Source organism: Lynx rufus, unplaced genomic scaffold (genome assembly GCF_022079265.1).
Source record: "Lynx rufus isolate CCGP_SWC_20201006 ecotype Redwood Valley unplaced genomic scaffold, mLynRuf1.p SCAF_6, whole genome shotgun sequence".
Classification (NCBI taxonomy): domain Eukaryota; kingdom Metazoa; phylum Chordata; class Mammalia; order Carnivora; family Felidae; genus Lynx; species Lynx rufus.
The window spans coordinates 117,769,508-117,787,718 of NW_025814878.1; the positions used below are offsets into that span (position 1 = coordinate 117,769,508).

An 18,211-nucleotide genomic window follows, 5' to 3' on the forward strand; every position below is an offset into this window, starting at 1 on the left:
CCCTCTCCTGATTGTGCTCTCTCTCTCTCAAAATAAATAAACTTAAAAAAAGGCAATCATAAAACCATGGCTCTTAGAGCAAGGAAGAGAGGTGATCTCAAGTTCTTGCTTTATTTTATTTAAAAAATAATATGAAACGTATTTATTTTAGAAGAGAAAGTAGTAGAAGTACAAAAAAGAAAAGAAAAACTGGGCCATAATCTTTTCCCCAAATAACCCCTCTTGACTTAAAAGAGTAGGGGCACCTGGGTGGCTCAGTCAGTTAAGTGTCCAACTCTTGATTTTGGCTCAGGTCGTGATCTCATGGTTCATGGGATGGAACCCCATGTTTGGGTTGTGCTGTTAGCACAGAGCCTGCTTGGGATTCTCTGCCTCTCTCTCTGCTCCTCCTCTGCACATGCTCATGTGCGCTCTCTCTCTCTCTCTCTCACTCTCTCTCAAAATAAATACACTTAAAAAGAAAAGTAAATTGAAGTAATGCTCGCATGAAGTTAGACCATCCAAACCATATAGAAAAGTGCAAACAGCAATACAAAGTGGCCCTACCTGGACCCTCCCCACAGCCCCCAGTGTTCCCTTTACAGAGGTAAACATGATAATGAATACATTGACTACATATACAACTTTACCTTTCCTGTATTTTTATCATGACATTTCCAAGATATGTTAAATAAAAATATATGAAAAGATATTGCTAATGGCTACACACATCTTAATCAGTTTAGTGGTACTTAATCTAGAGCCCTGAAAGCTTTCCATGGCTGTCTGTGTCTGCTGCATGCAGCCTGGTCCACAATCTGGACCACAGCCTCCTGTTCTTCCTTCTGTGTCTCTGCCTCCCTCATGTTCTCTCCTGGTGGATATTGGCCTTCTTTCTCTCTACTGGCAGTTTCTGTTGCTCCCCTGCCTGTCCTTCCCTCTCTCCTGGCCCACTACCCTTGAACTGCAGGTCTCCTAAGTGTTGCTGCCTCCTGGAAATCTTTGGCGATCCCAGAGTGGTCAAGTCACCTCCTCTTTCCCTAGGCAAGGAGTTCCACAAGGGAAGTAGGCCTTTGGCAGTGCCATGTCTCTCTCCATCACCCCTATATCCTGAGTGCTAAGCATGCTGCCCACGTGTGACCAGAAATCAGTAAACCATTCATCTGCTGTTATATGTTCTGTGATTTTTGGCAAATACACATTCTTATAGTTCATTATAATTGTCCATTTTATGAATCTGGAGCCATTTGTGGTCAATGTTATAAAAGAAAAATTATTCTGACACTTATTAAAAGTGGTAAAGAAGACCTTATTTGATGCTATTGAAATAGGGGGAGGTACTATTGCAAGTGACAGAACTCAACTCCCAATACAACAGGAAAAAGTGGGGATTTCTAGCCAACAGGCAAGTTGAGGGAAGGATGGAAAATTACTGAAAAGAACTTGATTAGGTATAAAAGGTATGAAATGAGCTTGACTGGATATCAAGAGTGGGAGGATTCTTACTAAACAGGCTTAGCAGGATTCTTTGCCAAAAGTGGCAGGCCACAGATGAGGCCTAGTCAAGAGGAAGGCTCAAAGGAGCCTAACTGAAGTTTGGTCAAGGAGGAAGTCATTGGTACTATCAGCCAACAGAGCCATGTGACGATTATACCCTTTAGTATCTAATGTTACCTCTTAATAAAGATAGGAGAGACCCTGTACAACAGGAGATTGCATATGAAAAAGCTCTATGCAGCCAAGAGCTGCCAGAGACTATCAGTTTGATCTGTCTCTAAGATGAACTTGTATTGTTCTTATATTTTAAAATAGGAATAATGCAGTATTTTCTCCACCCTTCCTCCCAGGAGAATCCCAAAGACTGATTATGTTTCAAGAAAGACCTGTCAAATGTTTTAGCTCCTTGGCAATGGATGCTGGTGTTTTCCCCTGAGATACTGTTTCACATGTTCCTGGTTACAGATCTAACCTGGCTTGCCTCAGTGCTGTGACTTCAGTCATGAATATAACTGACCTCTCAGTCCCCAAGGGAACTCTCCAAACTCAGTGAGCCATGGTGATCACACATCCCCATGCCCTGATCACTTCTGGGTCTTGCCTGTTGTCCTGGAGTACTGTTGATCCTTGAACAACACAAGTTTGAAATACAAGGGTCAACTTGTACAAGGATTTTTTTTTTTACAGTACTGTAAATGTATTTCCTCTTCCTTATTATTTTCTCAACATTTTCTTTCCTTTAGCTTACTTTATTGTAAGAATACAGTTTAATATACGTATAACATGCAAAATATGCATTTATAGGCTATTGGTCAGGCTCCCAGTCAAAAATAGGCTAAATTAGTAGTTAAGTTTTGGATAAGTCAAAAGTTATTGATGGATTTTCAACTTTGTGGATGGGGTTGATGCCCAATATCTTCATTGTTCAAGGGTCAGCTATAGTAATAAATTATTTTTTCCTTCTCACAAGTATCCCTATTTGGTCGCTATGTTCTGTGGCCCCTCAGCTTGGCAACCTCTGTACCCCAGCACAGAAGCTAACCCTAGACCTGTACTGCTGTGTTCCAGCAGGCTGCCTTGACAGTGACACAGTACCTTCTGCCTGCAGTGACTTGCACAGATGCTATCAATTTTTAGCAAGGTAGCTGGTTGTCAGGAAGATGCTCAAAGAAATCCATGCATGTGAAGAATATTACTACATGCTGCTTTCAGCTTTCTTGGTGGGAGTGGATAAAAATAGGGAGTGTGAAGCAAATGGAGCTGAGGGGTGGTGGAGCGAACGGAGCTAGGGTGTGGGGTGGTAGCACCAAGGGTCTGCAGTGGCCAGTATTCTGTATGCATTTGAAAATCATGTCAGCTTCCAAAAGCAGTGTCTGTATTTGGATTTCAAACTCTTCATACAAAGTAATGCCAGATAAGAATTAGCTTTGTATTTTGCAAAGTGGGGAGTTGCGTGTGAAAAACCCTGCCCTGGTTCTTATCTCAGATTTACTGAATCATTCTATATGGCAGCTGGGGGTGGGGCTTGTTCATAAATCTGAATTTTTAACACCTTCTGGTGATTCTGATGGATTGTCTTGTTTGAGAACCACTGCCTTAGGAGAAGTAGACATTTTGGAGCAAACGTATGCTTTTATTAACCTGTGCATTTATTTCTAAATGCACAGTTGATTCATTCATTTAGTAATTCTTTATTGAATAGTAATCATGAACCAAGCCCTGGGCCAGAAGCTAGATATACAGCAGTGAGTGAGAGGATGTGTTTGCTGTCCAAAGAGCTTTCTAGCCTAGCAGAGGAGACAGACCTTCATCTAGCAATACCCTGTGACATCATCACTATAAGGGGAATACCAAGGACTGTGGGTGCTGAAACTGGGGCCTACCCCAGACTCTGGACTCAGGAAAGGCCTCCCCAGGGTGTGAGTCAGAGCTGAGACCTGAGGGATGAGGAGAGTAGGAGTATAGCTTCCAGACTTGGAAAGAGCATACACCAAGATCTCAGCAAAGGGAGGTTTTCTGGAGCTATGAGATGGGGGGGGGGGGGGGAGGGTATTTACGGTGTTATGAGAAAAGGAGGAGTAGAGGGGGAAGGGTAGGGAGGAGTGGTAGACGGCTTGGATTTGGGCCCCTTTGGTTTGGGGCTGTACTCTCAGAATGCTAAGGAGCATTGCAGGGCTTAAGTGAGGGAGAACATGCGGCTCTCTGTGAGGATCTGTGGGGGGATCCTGGTCTTTAAAGTCCCATGAGCTGATGGGTACCAACATGCAACTATTCACAAGCTATTTGAGCAGGCTTTCTAGTGGCTGTGGGCAGGGCCAGAGCCCTGGAAACAAGGATGCCCAGTCATCTATGCTGTCCATATAGGAAGGTGCCGGGAAGTGGGCATGGGAGGCAACAGGCCTGGGCTGTGCTCCCACTGCTGTGGTGAGGGCCCAGCCTCTGTGTGCTTCAAGTCTGTAACACTCACATTTGATCTGTGTCTCTCTCTTAGATCCTGCCTGGCCTATACATTGGCAACTTCAAAGGTGAGTTATCTTTTATTATTGTGGTAACATACACATAATATAAAATGTGCCGTTTATACCATTTTTAAGTATAGACTTCAGGTGACATTAAGTACATTCATATTGCTCTGCAACCATCCATCTCCAGAACTCTTTTCATCTTCCCAAACTGAAACTCTGTGCCCATTAGGCACTATTTCCCCCACCCTCAGCCCCGTAGAAACCACCATTCTACTTTTTGTCTCTTTGAATTGTACTGCTTTAGTGTTTGCAGTGTTTGTCCTTTTGTGTCTGGTTTATTTCACTGATCATAATGTTGATTCATATGGTAATATGTGTTAGAATTTATTTCTTCTTTAAGGCTACATATACCTATATAGCCTTAAAAAAATATATATGTATACATATGTATATATATTTTTTATGTATACATATATGTGTACATATGTATATATGTATACATATATATACATATATGTATATATATATGTGTATGTGTATGTATATATGTGTGTGTGTGTGTGTGTGTGTGTGTATATATATATATATATATATATATATATTACCTTTCATCTATTGATGGACATTTTGGGCTGCTCCCACCAAAGGTGAGTTTATTTCTTAAAAGATCAGCTTGAAGCTTCTCAAGCATGATTGAGTGAAGGTGTCGACTCAGTTTATACAAAATCTGATCTGCACATAGCCACCACTTTTGTCCAGGCCCCTTGCTGGGACCTCATACTTGTGCTCAACCCCTTAACCAATGGCTGACAGAGTGGTATGGGGCCACATAGGTTCCAACTTACCTTTGATCCTCATTTTAATTCTGCATGCTTGCTGGAACGTTATTATCAAAAGAAGATGGCTAAAAGGCACATTTAGCAGCCATGTAACTTATCTATAATCTTTTATCACTTTTGTTTTCTGGTTATTGTTAATACATTTTTAGAAACCTGGGAAAAATAAGTGGTAATTTTATCTCTGGTAGATTATCCTCTTCTTGTGTTGACTTTTCTTCTTACATATTTCTCTGCATCTTGTTCTATGTGTATTGATTCACTGTTAGCTACTGACTTTTTTTATTTGTAGCTCATCTGTCTCAAAATGCTCTTCAGCAGTAGAAGGGTGAACAGGCTTTTGTTAGTTTCCAGGGAGGGGCCTAGTTCCCCTTCCATGTGATGTTCTGAGTGTGTTTAAGTGAAGACACTGGTTCCTTACCACTGGAGATATGTATACTTAATAGAATGGAGTAGACCTAGGAAACTTGCAAAAACAAGCCTGCCTGTTGGAGAGAGCCTAACCTCCTCAGAGGGCTCTGCATTTCCTCCCTCCTGGAGCAAACCAGAATACATTCCTGTCTGTTTTGAAGTTGTTGCTTAAATTTGAGTTCAAGTTCAAAATGACTGTAAAAACAATCTTTTTTTCCCCCCAATATATATTAAATTGCTTTAATGTCATAGGAAATTAACCATTAAGATAATTACTGAAAATATGCATAAAGGAACACCTATCTTTCATAGCCATATGATGACTATATCCACAAATCACTTAACTGTGAGATCCCATTACTGTATATCTATTTCCCTGTGAATCTGTATCAGGTTTTCTCCCCCCAAACAATTCTGCACTAGTAAAAAAAATGCTATAGGATGCTATATTTACTCACCAAAACCATCAAAAAAGACTTAGCTCTGTAAAGTAAATCTTGCTAAAGTGGTACATGAGAAACCAATAAAACACACATAGGGACAGCCCAGAAAATGTTAGGTTCTGTACCCACTGATTAATAAAAATGCCTCAGGAGAAACCACATTGAATGAGAAAATGCATAATGCTGCTCTTTTTTAATTCTCTGCATAATGTTTATTTCCTTCTCTTCTCCTGCCAACCACCCCTTTTGGCTCCTAGTGCTGTTAATTGACCTCAAAGAGAATTGAGCATAAGGAGCTGACAGCTGCTAATTGCTACTAGAACATTTTAAAAATAGTACTGGAGTTCCTAAATTAGTAAGCTTTGTAGTTCTGAAAAAGCAGCAAGTACTTTGTGGTAGGTAGGCGGTAGTACTGGAATACATTAAGAAGCAACTATCTTTTGGGGTTACTTAGGGAGTTATTAACTACTTTCATAAAGAGAGGGGAATGTCTTTGTGTTTGAGAACAGAGTTTAGGATAAATTCTTAGAAGTAGAATTGCTATGTGAAAGTGTTTACAAATTACAAGTTGTAATGAATACCAACCCAATTAAGTATGTCTGCCAACAGTTTATGATATTTTTATCCTTATTCATAGTAGGTTACTTTCTTTTAGAAGGTCATGGGCGCATAATTACAGGGAACATTTAAAACTCTTTGTCCTATGGGGTGCCTGGGTGGCTCAGTCGTTTGAGCATAAGACTTCGGCTCAGGTCACGATCTCATGGTCCCTGAGTTTGGGCCCCACCTTGGGCTCTGCACTGACAGCTTGGAGCCTGGACCCTGCTTCAGATTCTGTGTCTCCCTCTCTCTCTGCCCCTCCCCCATTCATGCTCATGCTCGCTCTCTCTCTCTCTCTCTGTTAAAAATAAATAAACATTAAAAAAAATTTAAGCTCTTTGTACTAAAATCTATACCTATTTTCTAAGTATTCAGTGTCACGGGAATCCCTCACAGTTCCTGGATTCTTGCTGTGGGTTTTACCCATTAGAGATGTCTACACCAGCCCATACCTCTCCTGTTCAGATGGTTGATATTTTTTCACTGTCTTCATTTATTCTGACATTAGTATGTGGCCGTTTTTTATTCACTCATTAATTCACAAAACATTTATTTAACACTTACCAAGTGTAAGGCTTATCTAAAACAAAGGAATAATGATACAGTGAATGGACAAGAGTCTGGAAGGAAGTGTTGCTCTCCATACAGTTGCCTGTGAATTAATTCATTAATTTCATAAACATTTTGCAAGTACCTAATGTGTGTGGCACTGTGCTGGGAGTCTGACATGAATGTACATTTTAGTCCTCAGTGGTTCAAAGTCAAGAGGAGCAGGTACAGAACAGGGGAGCAGGTCCTACCATGGAGAGAAGCTGTGAGGCAGTCTGCCTTGGAATCTGGTTACCCCCCACCGCACATGAGCCAGATGTTACCCTAAGACACATTACACAGCCTAGACACCAAGGGGGCTGTGATAAGGATGAACTAGACTGGAAAGTGAATCCAGCTGTCATAGGTGCTTTAGCATGATGTCTCATTTGTCATTTTCTTCTCTTTTTAAACTACAAATAACACATGCCTACTGTAACACAACAACCAATACAAAAATGTATAAAGAAAAATTAATGGAATTTTTTTTTTTTGCCTTTCTGAGAGATCTTCATTGTTTTACAGCATGGATTGGCACTGCTACTCAGGCCTTGGTTCTAATGGCTGTGGTCTCTTCAATCCAATCATTGAATGGTCTCCTGTCCTGGCTCCTTCCTCCCCTCCTTCACTCCCCCATCTCTTTTGCCTCTCTTCCTTTCCTTACCTTTCCTTCCTTCCTTCCTTCCTTCCTTCCTTCCTTCCTTCCTTCCTTCCTTCCTTCCAGTGTGATCCTTTACATGTCACCCAGAAACTTCCTCCTTTTTCTTTTTTAACTTTGCAATGAATCACAAATGGTTTTCCAACACCTGGTGATTTTTCTACCTAGAGAAAAACCCACAAACCAACCCAGCTTCTGGAGTCTGGTCTTTGATGAGGTTCTCTCAGTTGAGGTGTCTTTGCTGAAAGCTGGCTCTGCCTAGAAGCTAAGAGGGAAGGCAGGAGTGGAAGCTTGACGAGGAGCTCCAGGACAAGAGGCTAGGCTTATCTGCTGCTTCACAATTTGGCAGATCCCAAAGTGGATGTGAACTGACAGAGGACATGTCCTTGTTTGAAGGTGTCCACAAACTTCTAGAAATGTGGGAAATAAGCTCACACCTTATGTGTGTGCTGGTTATGTACATAGAGACATGCTTGAGGTCTCAGAGCCTTTGTTCTGCGTCTGCCAGTGAGAGTGGCCATGGTTCCCAGTGGTAGTTCCCCAGTTGTTCAGATAAGGCTGACCTGGTGAACACTGATCTTTGGTAATCTGCTGTTAACTGAGCCTAAGAGAATCAGATGGTGAGTGATGAGCATCAGGTGGTAGAGCAAGAGCTAGAATTCAGATGTCTTCGGAATAAGCATGTATTTGGAAACATTCAGTGGTAATGGAGATTGAAGCCCATACTGCAGCCTTGAAACTTAATCTGGTGCTAATGATAATAATAATGATGGCAATGATGACATTTACTACATGTCAGCCAAACACTATTCTAAGCATATCATTTAGTATTTCCAGCAGCCCTTTGAGGTCGTACTCTAACCATTTTCCCACTTTAAAGGTGACAAAAGTGAGGCATAGAAAAACTTGCCCAAGGTCAACACCAATAAATGTTAGAGCCCACATTTAGTAAAGAAGGGAATAGGTAGGAACTGCCCCATTTTGGCCCTCAGCCCAGGTTGGAAATGTATCCACTTAAAAGTTGAACTCACTAACAGCTAATTTATAACTCTAGAAGTTATTGTGACATACAATAATTTGTAACTCTAGAATTCATTAAATTTCACAGTGGGAAGTAGAACTACAAAACAGATCAGAATCACTTACCCACCACTGAGCAGATTCTCAACTTGGAAGGCAAAAGTTGTTTGGGAAATGACTCAGAACATGGCTTGGGGATCAGGGTCAGAGCAGAGGGAATTGGGCCCTTTTAAAACAGAGACCTTCGCTCTCCTCTTTGCTCACTCATCCTGCATGGCCATGCTTTTGAGTCCACAAATCAGTGTAGCAGGTACTCTGAGTATTGGAAAGGCATTATCAAAGAAGTTCTTTCCTGCCAAATATCTGTTTCTCTAGAGTGCTTGTGATAATGGTGTTATTTTCTAGTGCTTCTTCCAATATATTTTTGTTAATTTTTAAATAAAATCAAAGACAATTAGAGACAATTCTGCTTGACTTTGATGGACTAGCTTATTTCCCATGGCCACTCTGGCATTTTTCACATCTTAGGACTGGTTACCCCTGTTCATCTTCTGTATCAGTATAAGATCTAGAGCACTAATTCCCCTTCCTTAAGGAAGCATGTGGCTGCCACTTTACCTTTTGAAGACAGCATCTTTCAGGAATCCACATGTTCCCTTAGCAAGGTCTTACCAGTGATAGATGGGATCTTCTGCTGAGGGAATGTGTAACAGCAAAGGAGAAAGATCAGGTAGGTGTTTCTATTTCAGTGCTCCCACTATGTAAAAATGACATTTGCTTCTTCTGAAGTCCACATGAAGCCTCAGGGGGGTAAACAGAAGCAGGTAGCAAGAGTGGGCAAGAGTCCAGGGGTCAGGGGAGATGTTGAGAGAGAGAGAGAGGAAAAGAACATAGTTAGCTGTTTTACCAATGAAGGATTGACTGTTTTACTTATTAATGTAATTTATGTTGAATTTTGTGAGTAGTTTTTTTTTTAAGTTTTCTTTTCCTGATTATAAAAGTAACGTAGGCTCATCAGTCAAAATAAAATAAAAACTTTAAAAATCCAAATGTGATAGAAATATGTTAAATAGAGTGAAAACTTCCCCAAACTCTACATCCCAGGGTAACCATGGTCAGTGTATATTCTTCTAGATTTTTTTCCATGGGAATTCTAACTTGTAATCATCCAGTTGGCATTATTAATGCTATTGCATTAATAATGTTACATTTGTGATTGCAAGTGGCTGTGAGTTGTTTTCTGGCTTAGAAATGGCATTAAAATGGCATGCTACAGTGGGGAAGGGACATCATTGGCACCAAGTCATAGCTCACTCCCTGGAGGCCCTGCAAAGCTCCATATGTACAGGGCACACAGTCTTCTGGGGTTCTTATTCAGATGCATGTTCTGATCATGTAGTTAGGTAGTGGGCCTGGGAGTCTGTATTTCCAGCAGGTTCCCAGGTGATGCCATGCTGCTGCTTGACAGACTCTGGTTTGAGCAGCAAAGGACTAAGTTCCACTCTTTTGATTTTGTGCCCAAGGAGAGCTGGTGTGAAACTTCATATGCATGTGAGTGGGCTGATAACCCCATGGTCATGTCTTACAGCTGCATTCACAGCTTGTTACCACAGTGCCTATGGTTGTAAGTAGTCATCCAGAACCATCAATAATTTGTAGTCCTAAAGAGTAAGAGTTCCGATGTCATCATCCAAAAGTATTGGTTAGGCACTTTATGTACTCTCAAATAGTTAGAGCATGTGCTTATGGAATAAGGTAATCCCAGAGTGGTGTATCAGTACAGACGGCACTATAATAAAACAGAAAGGAGCACAAAACAAAAGGAACATTATTGTCTAAGAGTTGCTTCTCCTTTCTTTAGAGCCCAACAATCTGTTGTCTCATATGTGGTGTCAAGTGGTTCTCTGTATTCAAAACAGCATACTTTTATTACCAAACCACATTTTTTGTTTATTTTAATTTGTGTTATAAAAGTATATTTATGAGGTAATGAAAATGTTTTAAAGTTAGATTGCAGAGGCACCTGGGTGGCTTAGTTGGTTAAGTGTCCGACTCTTGATTTTGGCTCGGGTCATGACCTCACAGCTTATGAGTTTGAGCCCTGCATCAGGCTCTGTGTCGTCAGTGAGGAGCCTGCTTGGGATTCTCTCTCTCCCTCTTTGCCCCTCCCCTGCTCTTATTCACGTTCTCTCAAAACAAAGAAATAAACTTTAAAAAAATGTCTAAAAAAAGTTAGATTGCAGTGATGGTTCAAAAATTCTGAATATACTAAAAACCATTGAATCATATACTTTAAAAGGGTGAATTTGTAGCATGTAAATTATCTCAAGGAAAGCTATTTTTTAAAAAAGGAAAAAGTATATTTAAACAAATATTTAAAATTCAAATTCTGGGCAGAATCAGAATCCAGAAGATCCTGCCCTAGAATGTCAGGAGGCTGCTTTTGAAGCACTCCACCAGCTGCTCTGTATTGTCCCACCCTGTATTGTCCCACCTTGTCTGGGCTCTTCTGTGAGCACCCAAAGCTCTAGCTTGATCTTGCTTTACCACTTGGCTAAAACATACATACTGGTGGTGATTGGAAAAATTGCATGTTGGTGAGAATGTGGAAGCTGACTGCAGTGAGATCCTAAATGATTCTAGTTCCTATTTAATTCAAACTCACTGATGCCAAAACTTGCGATAGTTGGGGGCAGAGTGGGGGATGGTGTTTGGAATTGAATCCCCCTATGTTTGGTGTAGATGGCTGCTGTGTAAATCTGAATTTGAAACTGGAGATGGTTGATTGATGAAGAAAACCTTAAAACCAGCATTTTAGTATTACTTTTAAAGATTTCTTTTCTGACTTTATAAAGTGCATGTTTATGAAAGTGCAAAATGTTTATGAAAGTGTTTCAGTCTCTACATAATCATCAAGGCTTATGAAAACTGCAGATTCCTCAGTCTTGCCATAGACCTTGAACTAAATTGGAGCCCCGAACAAGCCCCCCAGATAGTTCATAGACATGTTAAGTTTTCAGAACCAGTTATGTTGAGTATACCAAAAAAACCCAAAAAAACAAAAAAATATTAAAAAAATATTAAAACACAGTAATTCCATATTTTCAAGATTATCAGTATTAGAGCTAATTCCTTGTAGCAATTTTTCCATATATGTGTTTGTCTTTATCATGCTTTTATAAATTGAGCTCATATTCTACTTATTGTTTGGTACCTGCATTTACACTCTGCTTAACATTATATCCAAAGCATTTTCCCATATCATTAATATTTTCCAGAAACATGAAAAACATTTGACTTTCAGTCTTTTTTAACTTTCTATCATTTTACCCTGTGTCATTTAAAAAAGCTTGTCCCAGGTCAGGACATGGGCATAAGGGGAGCTGTTTCTTGGTGGACCCGTTTTGTAGGTTAGCAGAAGGGTTCCAACTTGAGGATATTCATTCAGTCTTTCTTCTGCAGCATTAGATAGGAGCATTAGAAGAGAATGTAATTTGGTGTTTCCCTAGTTTCATATGCAAATAATTTAATAACCAACTGTTAATTTATGGACAATTCTGTTTGAGATTTCCAGAAAATGTTCCATTTTTACTTTGACCCTGAAGTGAATTGTAGGTGTAAAACACAGTCTTATCTGCATTTAAACCCATCCCTGCCTTTAACATCAGGGTAAAGTCATCCCTAGCAGATTCCTATATGTTACATAGTGAGTGTCTCTTTTGTATTTGATTGTAACTTAGATTATTAATTATTAAGAGGTAATTTTTTAATATTGATACATATTAAACAACTTTATAGTTAATATTTCATATAAGACCAACCTGAGGGTCTACAATTTAACAAATGGCAACTATGAAATGACCTCATAGTTTCACTTCCCTTAAACAGCAACAATCATGATTACATGATTCTAAATATAAATATAAATCTACATAAATCTAAATATATTTCAAGTTTTAGGTGACCACTTTGTATCAAAAAAATCTGCCAATCACAAATAAGTTTAGTTATCTGCAAAATACATTAAAGCAATTCCTAAATTTTCCTAGATATAGATTATTCTAGATTGGGTATGGCCAATTGTGAAGTTTCAAGAAAGAAATATGCAGGTCATATTGTATTTTTTCCTGGCTAAACTTTAGGATTAATTCATTTGCAGAGAAGAATAAAATGCTCATGTTCTTTCTTCTATGACAGATGCCAGAGATGCAGAGCAATTGAGCAAGAACAAGGTGACACATATTCTGTCTGTCCACGATAGTGCCAGGCCTATGTTGGAGGTAAGGGAGAGCTACGTGCATTTATCTTTATTTGTGTTTCCTGGGAGTGCATAGGACATTAGTGAAGGCAACTACCTTCTCTCTGACTCCATGTGCCCCTATTCATGTTGTGTACCTGTGGGCATATTAATTTTGTTTCCAGGCCATATTTGTGTCTATGCCCTGTCTGTGGCATGGCAGAAGAATGTATTCTTTTTCTGATTATACTCCTGCTACATTGCTAGCTTGGCTTTCTTCGCTAAATACCAAAGAATAAGTTGATGCCGCATTTACCTCTAGATGTTAAAGACATTTAAAACTCATTTGCATTCTTAAAAAAATTTTTTTTTAAATGTTTATTTATTTTTGAGAGAGAGCATGTGTGCGCAAGCAAGCGGGGGAGGGGCAGAGAGAGAGAGACACAGAATCAGAAGCAGGCTCCAGACTCTGAGCTGTCAGCACATAGCCTGAAGTGGGGCTCAAACTCACGAACCGTGAGATCATGACCTGAGCTGAAGTCAGACGCTCAACCGACTGAGCCACCCAGGCGCCCCTGTTTGCTTTGTTTTCAATATTATCCTTAGCTTTAGAATCCAAAAAAATTCAGCCTGCTCATTTCCTGATTTTTTTTTTTCCCATTTGAGCTCAATTATCTACCATTTACATTTAAGGACAAAAGACAATGGAAGATAAATTGTCACTGGAGATTTTCCAGGGCTTCTGGTACAGGGACTATCAGTGTAGAAGCTCTTGTTATGGCTTAGGTTTTCGAGTAAACAGGGTGTGTCTGCCTGTACACTAATTCCAAAAGCACCTTCACATCTTCAATTTTACCCTAATGGATGGTTTGAGCTGTTGGCCAGGAGTAAAATCTACTTCTATTTTTTAGCCTTGACAGAGCCCAAGTTACCTTTTTTTTTTTTTTAGAAAATAATACATGTGTGGTTGTGACCCATAGGTGTTCTTCTATTTTAGGATGGGGTATTGGAAGGGGAGGGGTTACTTGTTCTGGAAGAAATAATCCTAGTTCAAGCTGTTTTCATTTAAATTCACATTATGCAAGAGCAGGTAACATACCTTTTATTTTAAATTTATTTTCCTTATCAATTAGAGCTGCCAGATTTCAGTTAGTGTAAAGACATGAGAACATGGTATAATAAGTAATTCTATTAAATGTTATAGTACCAGAGAACCATTGATGGTGAACAAACCTCTGTTCACTTCTCCAGATCTGTGAGTTCATACTTCCTTCTGTTGTTTCAGCTCTGGTTTTTTGTTAAGGTGCTATAATTTGTGTTGCAGCATGATTTTATTGAAAACAAAACAGCACATCATTTTTTGGAGATTAACAGTTCCTTTGAAAATAGCTACTCTATTTCTTCATCTGTCAACAATAGTTTTATATTTAAAATATAGCCAAGCTATGGTCAAGATAATAAGTTAAACACAAACTGGTCATGATTGACTTCCTCTTAAATCACAAGATGAGGCTTGAGGTTTCCTTTATTTTAATAAATTGCATAGATGTTCTTTCTACTCTCATCCTCCGGGCCTGCCTCACTACTTTATACTCCATATAATGGAACACATTGCCATGCGTGAACATGGCCCTTAAATCTGTTCACATTGTAACTTCTGTCCAGAACCAAGACCCGCACGTTAGAAATAAAAAAGCTCTGGACCTTTTTTGTCCAATCTCCCCCACATTACATGTGGGAAACAAAGGGTTAGAAAGTAAAACAGGTTGGATTATAACCCAATATAAAGAGACACTCTTTGTGCAAAAACCTCAGAGCTGTGGGAAAACTGTGTTTCCCCATCAATATTCTTTTTCATTCCCTTACCTCAGTCTATAAGGACTGGCTTGGGAAAAAAAAAAAAAAAAAAAGAAATTCTGTGCCTTTTCTTTAGAGGTGGCTTGTATTTAGCGACATCCTATTGTAGTCTTTGAATGCTGTTATTTACCTCAGCTTGATAATAAGTACTTTCCTGTGATTTAATATTCATTAAGAGTTAGACCATCATTTTATAGCATAATATACTTTAATGTTTCTCCTCTTATTTTTTTCAGTTTTAACTTCACAGGTAATTAATAAATACATTCCTATAAAAAAATTAAAACAGTAGTCTCTCAGTACAAGTGGGAAGACTCAGTCACCAAAAGTTATTTCAACTCATGTGCTCACATTAAGTTACTGGGATACAGGAGATTCACTAGGGTCCCAGAAGTTGCAGAACTTTGTTTAGCTCTCTGCCTGGTGCATAAAGGGACTCTTGTGTCTTAAATTGTAAATTCAGTTCCAGAAGCCATGATCTCACCCAGCCTGAGATGAATCAGGGAAATTGTTTGGAGTTGGTAAATTGAGGGATGGATTTTATTCTTCAGCAGCTCTGTGTTATGCTAGCCTTGATCATTGGAGAGAAGTAGAGCAGGGATGAAAGTGAGAGGGCAGGTTGTGTGCAGAGCCAAGCAACTGCAATAAGTTGAACCCCAAACTGGTAAGAAGCCCTAATATAAGGTGAAGGGATAAGGCATAGGAGACGAGACAGCTGGGACCTCCTTCGTGATCTGAAATCTTCAAAGCCATGCATGTTTATTGAATGGCCCCTAACTTACTCTGGGCAACACTAGTCTGGAGCTGGTCTGGGAGTGGCAAGGTTGTTATTATTGAAAATCGGAAGGGTTTCAGTGCTACTAATTCCATGCAGGAGTTTCCAAGCCCTGCTGCCATGTAGCCACTACACTGCAAATACTTCTTTCGTTCATTTCCAACAAATATTTGAATGGGTTTAAAAGCAATTGGTGCTTAGCATCAAGTATCAAAGGCTTTTATAATCTTTACGTATGCTCTTATTGTAATGGAAGCTAAGTGAAAGAGGGTAGTCATATTGTGCAATATGGTTTCTAGTACAGAGCTCATAGGTCAAGGGCTTTGTGAAGATTCTAAAAGGGTAGATTGTTGAACAGTAGCCCTGGGATGTGATACTTTGCAAAAAATAAAGAAGTTTAGGGAATTTAGCACACTATTGGCTCCTCTGGAAGATCCACATATTTATTAAAAGCTCTCAAGTTCTGCATTGAAGATACACACTTATCAATCTTTCTAAACAGGGAACCAGTGTGTGTGTGTGTGTGTGTGTGTGTGTGCGCGTGCGCGCGCGCCTGCTTATGTAACACACTATCTAATAACATCCCATGGCACTATTTTCTGCTGTATAGAGTCATGGACATTTAGATTAAGGAGGACTCAGGAAAGGGGTCTGCTGGCCATTAGAGTCCAGGGTGAGCTTTCTGGGTGAGCACTTGTTCAGAGGGATGCTTACACAGCTAGTAAGCTAAGATGACTGTGATCAGGGAAAGGGTGCTAAACCCGATCTTATTACCAAATGGGGCTGCCTTAATATAGATTGTTGTGAGAACCTAATATTGGTAGGATGGAAGATTGCATAGTTTTAGTGCTTGTTACATCTTTCGTGGTCATAATGATTTGTTTTTTTAAAAAAATTTTTTTTTTCAACGTTTATTTATTTTTGGGACAGAGAGAGACAGAGCATGAACGGGGGAGGGGCAGAGAGAGAGGGAGACACAGAATCGGAAACAGGCTCCAGGCTCTGAGCCATCAGCCCAGAGCCTGACGCGGGGCTCGAACTCACGGACCGCGAGATCGTGACCTGGCTGAAGTCGGACGCTTAACCGACCGCGCCACCCAGGCGCCCCGATGATTTGTAACCTGTTGTAACACCTGACCAGTGACCATTCTGGTGCATCTGCCATGAAAAGCCTCGTGAATATGCTAAAGACATCTTTAGTTATGCATTTATTGATTTTACTTTAGGAAGGACTTTTAAGGAACTTGTGATTTGGTTGATTTCAGTTAAATTAGATGTGATTCTCTATTATTTAGGTACTTTTTAGAAGGGTTTCCCAATATAATGTTAGGGTGTTGTACTCTTTCTAACAATCCAAAGGCAGAAAAGAAATGAAAGAATAAAAGGTGCTGTTCTCAGGGTAGAGGGGCTGGGCCTTACCTCACCTCTGGTCATCTAGTAAAACCAGGTGGTCTTTGATGCTTCTTCGGTGGATGAGACAAGGTTTATTTATCTTTTGAACCATGAGGCAAGGTGGTCAGCCAAGAGAAAGAGGTCCAAAGCCCCAATTTCTTTTTCTCCAGAAGAGTATCTGAGGAGTAGATTTTCTGGGATGATGATTCTAAGAAACAGTAGAAACTTGGGGACCTATATATTCACTTGAGTCAGCCCTAAATTAACATCTACAATTCTGAAGAGCTCTGACTCCATTTCTATGCCTACTTTTTCTGTGTTTGACATAGGAATCCCAGATGAACAGGGTCCCAGAAATCACTTACTTTGATTCTACATTGTGTAGACAAAGAAGCTAAAGTTCGGAGACATGAAGGGACTTGCCCAGAATCCCATAGTTGGTCTGTGTAGCTTAATAGGAACCTGGATCTTCTTTCCCAAGCCAGAGATTTCCCCAGAGTGCCTTACTGCCTTGGTCCTCTCCTTGCAGGACTGATGCTTCTGAATCTGCAAGCAATATTAGTAGATATTGCCACATATGCTTTGGAAAGGGTTATACCATTTGTGCCTTTACTGGCAATGTATGAAAGTTCCTGTTTTCCAATACTGCCACCAGCACAGAGTTCTATTCTTCATTACTTTTAATTGGCAATTTTTTTTTTGTTTTATTTGCTGTGAATGCTGTCCTCACACTGTTGAGTTTCTTTTCCAAACCGTTCTTGCCTTTGAAGGCAGGGAGTGATTGATTGATTGACTGATTGATTCAACTCCTGCTACATGCCAGGCCCTGGGACAGATGCTGGAGATAACAGAAGGAATTAATCTCAGTATTTTCCCCAATGAAGCCCTTAGAGTGTAAACAAGATATATATTATGGGTATTTTATAAATACCAGTAATAATTAAGTCCAGTGGAGGAAGAGCTCTGGCTCAGGGTAGGCCCTTAGTACTAGGAATCAAGTAGGAACAGAGGCCAATGAAGATCAGAGAACAAGGTTTTTCCTCTGCCACATGAATCTGGAGACATTTGCAGTTGACCAGGCATTTGACTGGGTTTTTGGAGATGATAAGAATTTGAAAAATCTGGTCTGTTGCATTCCAGCCAGGAGGAAGCTGGTAGTCCCAAGACATGACTTTTGGTAGAGCTCTGATTCCATGACAGTCATACCAATCTCTTTCAATCCTCCAAAAAGACTGAGAGCCCAGCAAGGTGGATGGCAGTGTTCTGGTTCCTTCATAGCATAATCAGACCTGGTGACTTGCTCACATCACCTGTTAGCAAGTGGCAGGGCCAGGGGGAAAATCATTGCCACATTCATTAATTTCAAACAGAAGTTAAGTCCAGACCTGTAATTTAAATATTGAAGGCGGAAAAACCCCTTTATCTATTTCTATGTGTAGGACTTGGTTGGGGA

General features: G+C 40.0%; 1 protein-coding gene across 3 annotated transcripts in view; it reads left to right on the forward strand.

The window, feature by feature from the left end:
- The window catches only part of DUSP22 (dual specificity phosphatase 22), a 62,812-nt gene that overhangs the window by 9,873 nt on the left and 34,728 nt on the right, over positions 1-18,211 (forward strand). For all 3 annotated transcript variants that reach the window (XM_047102829.1, XM_047102830.1, XM_047102831.1), the window contains exons 2-3: positions 3,968-4,001; positions 12,695-12,777. In XM_047102829.1, the coding sequence (XP_046958785.1) occupies positions 3,968-4,001; positions 12,695-12,777 (117 nt within the window). The remainder of the gene's footprint in view (positions 1-3,967; positions 4,002-12,694; positions 12,778-18,211) is intronic.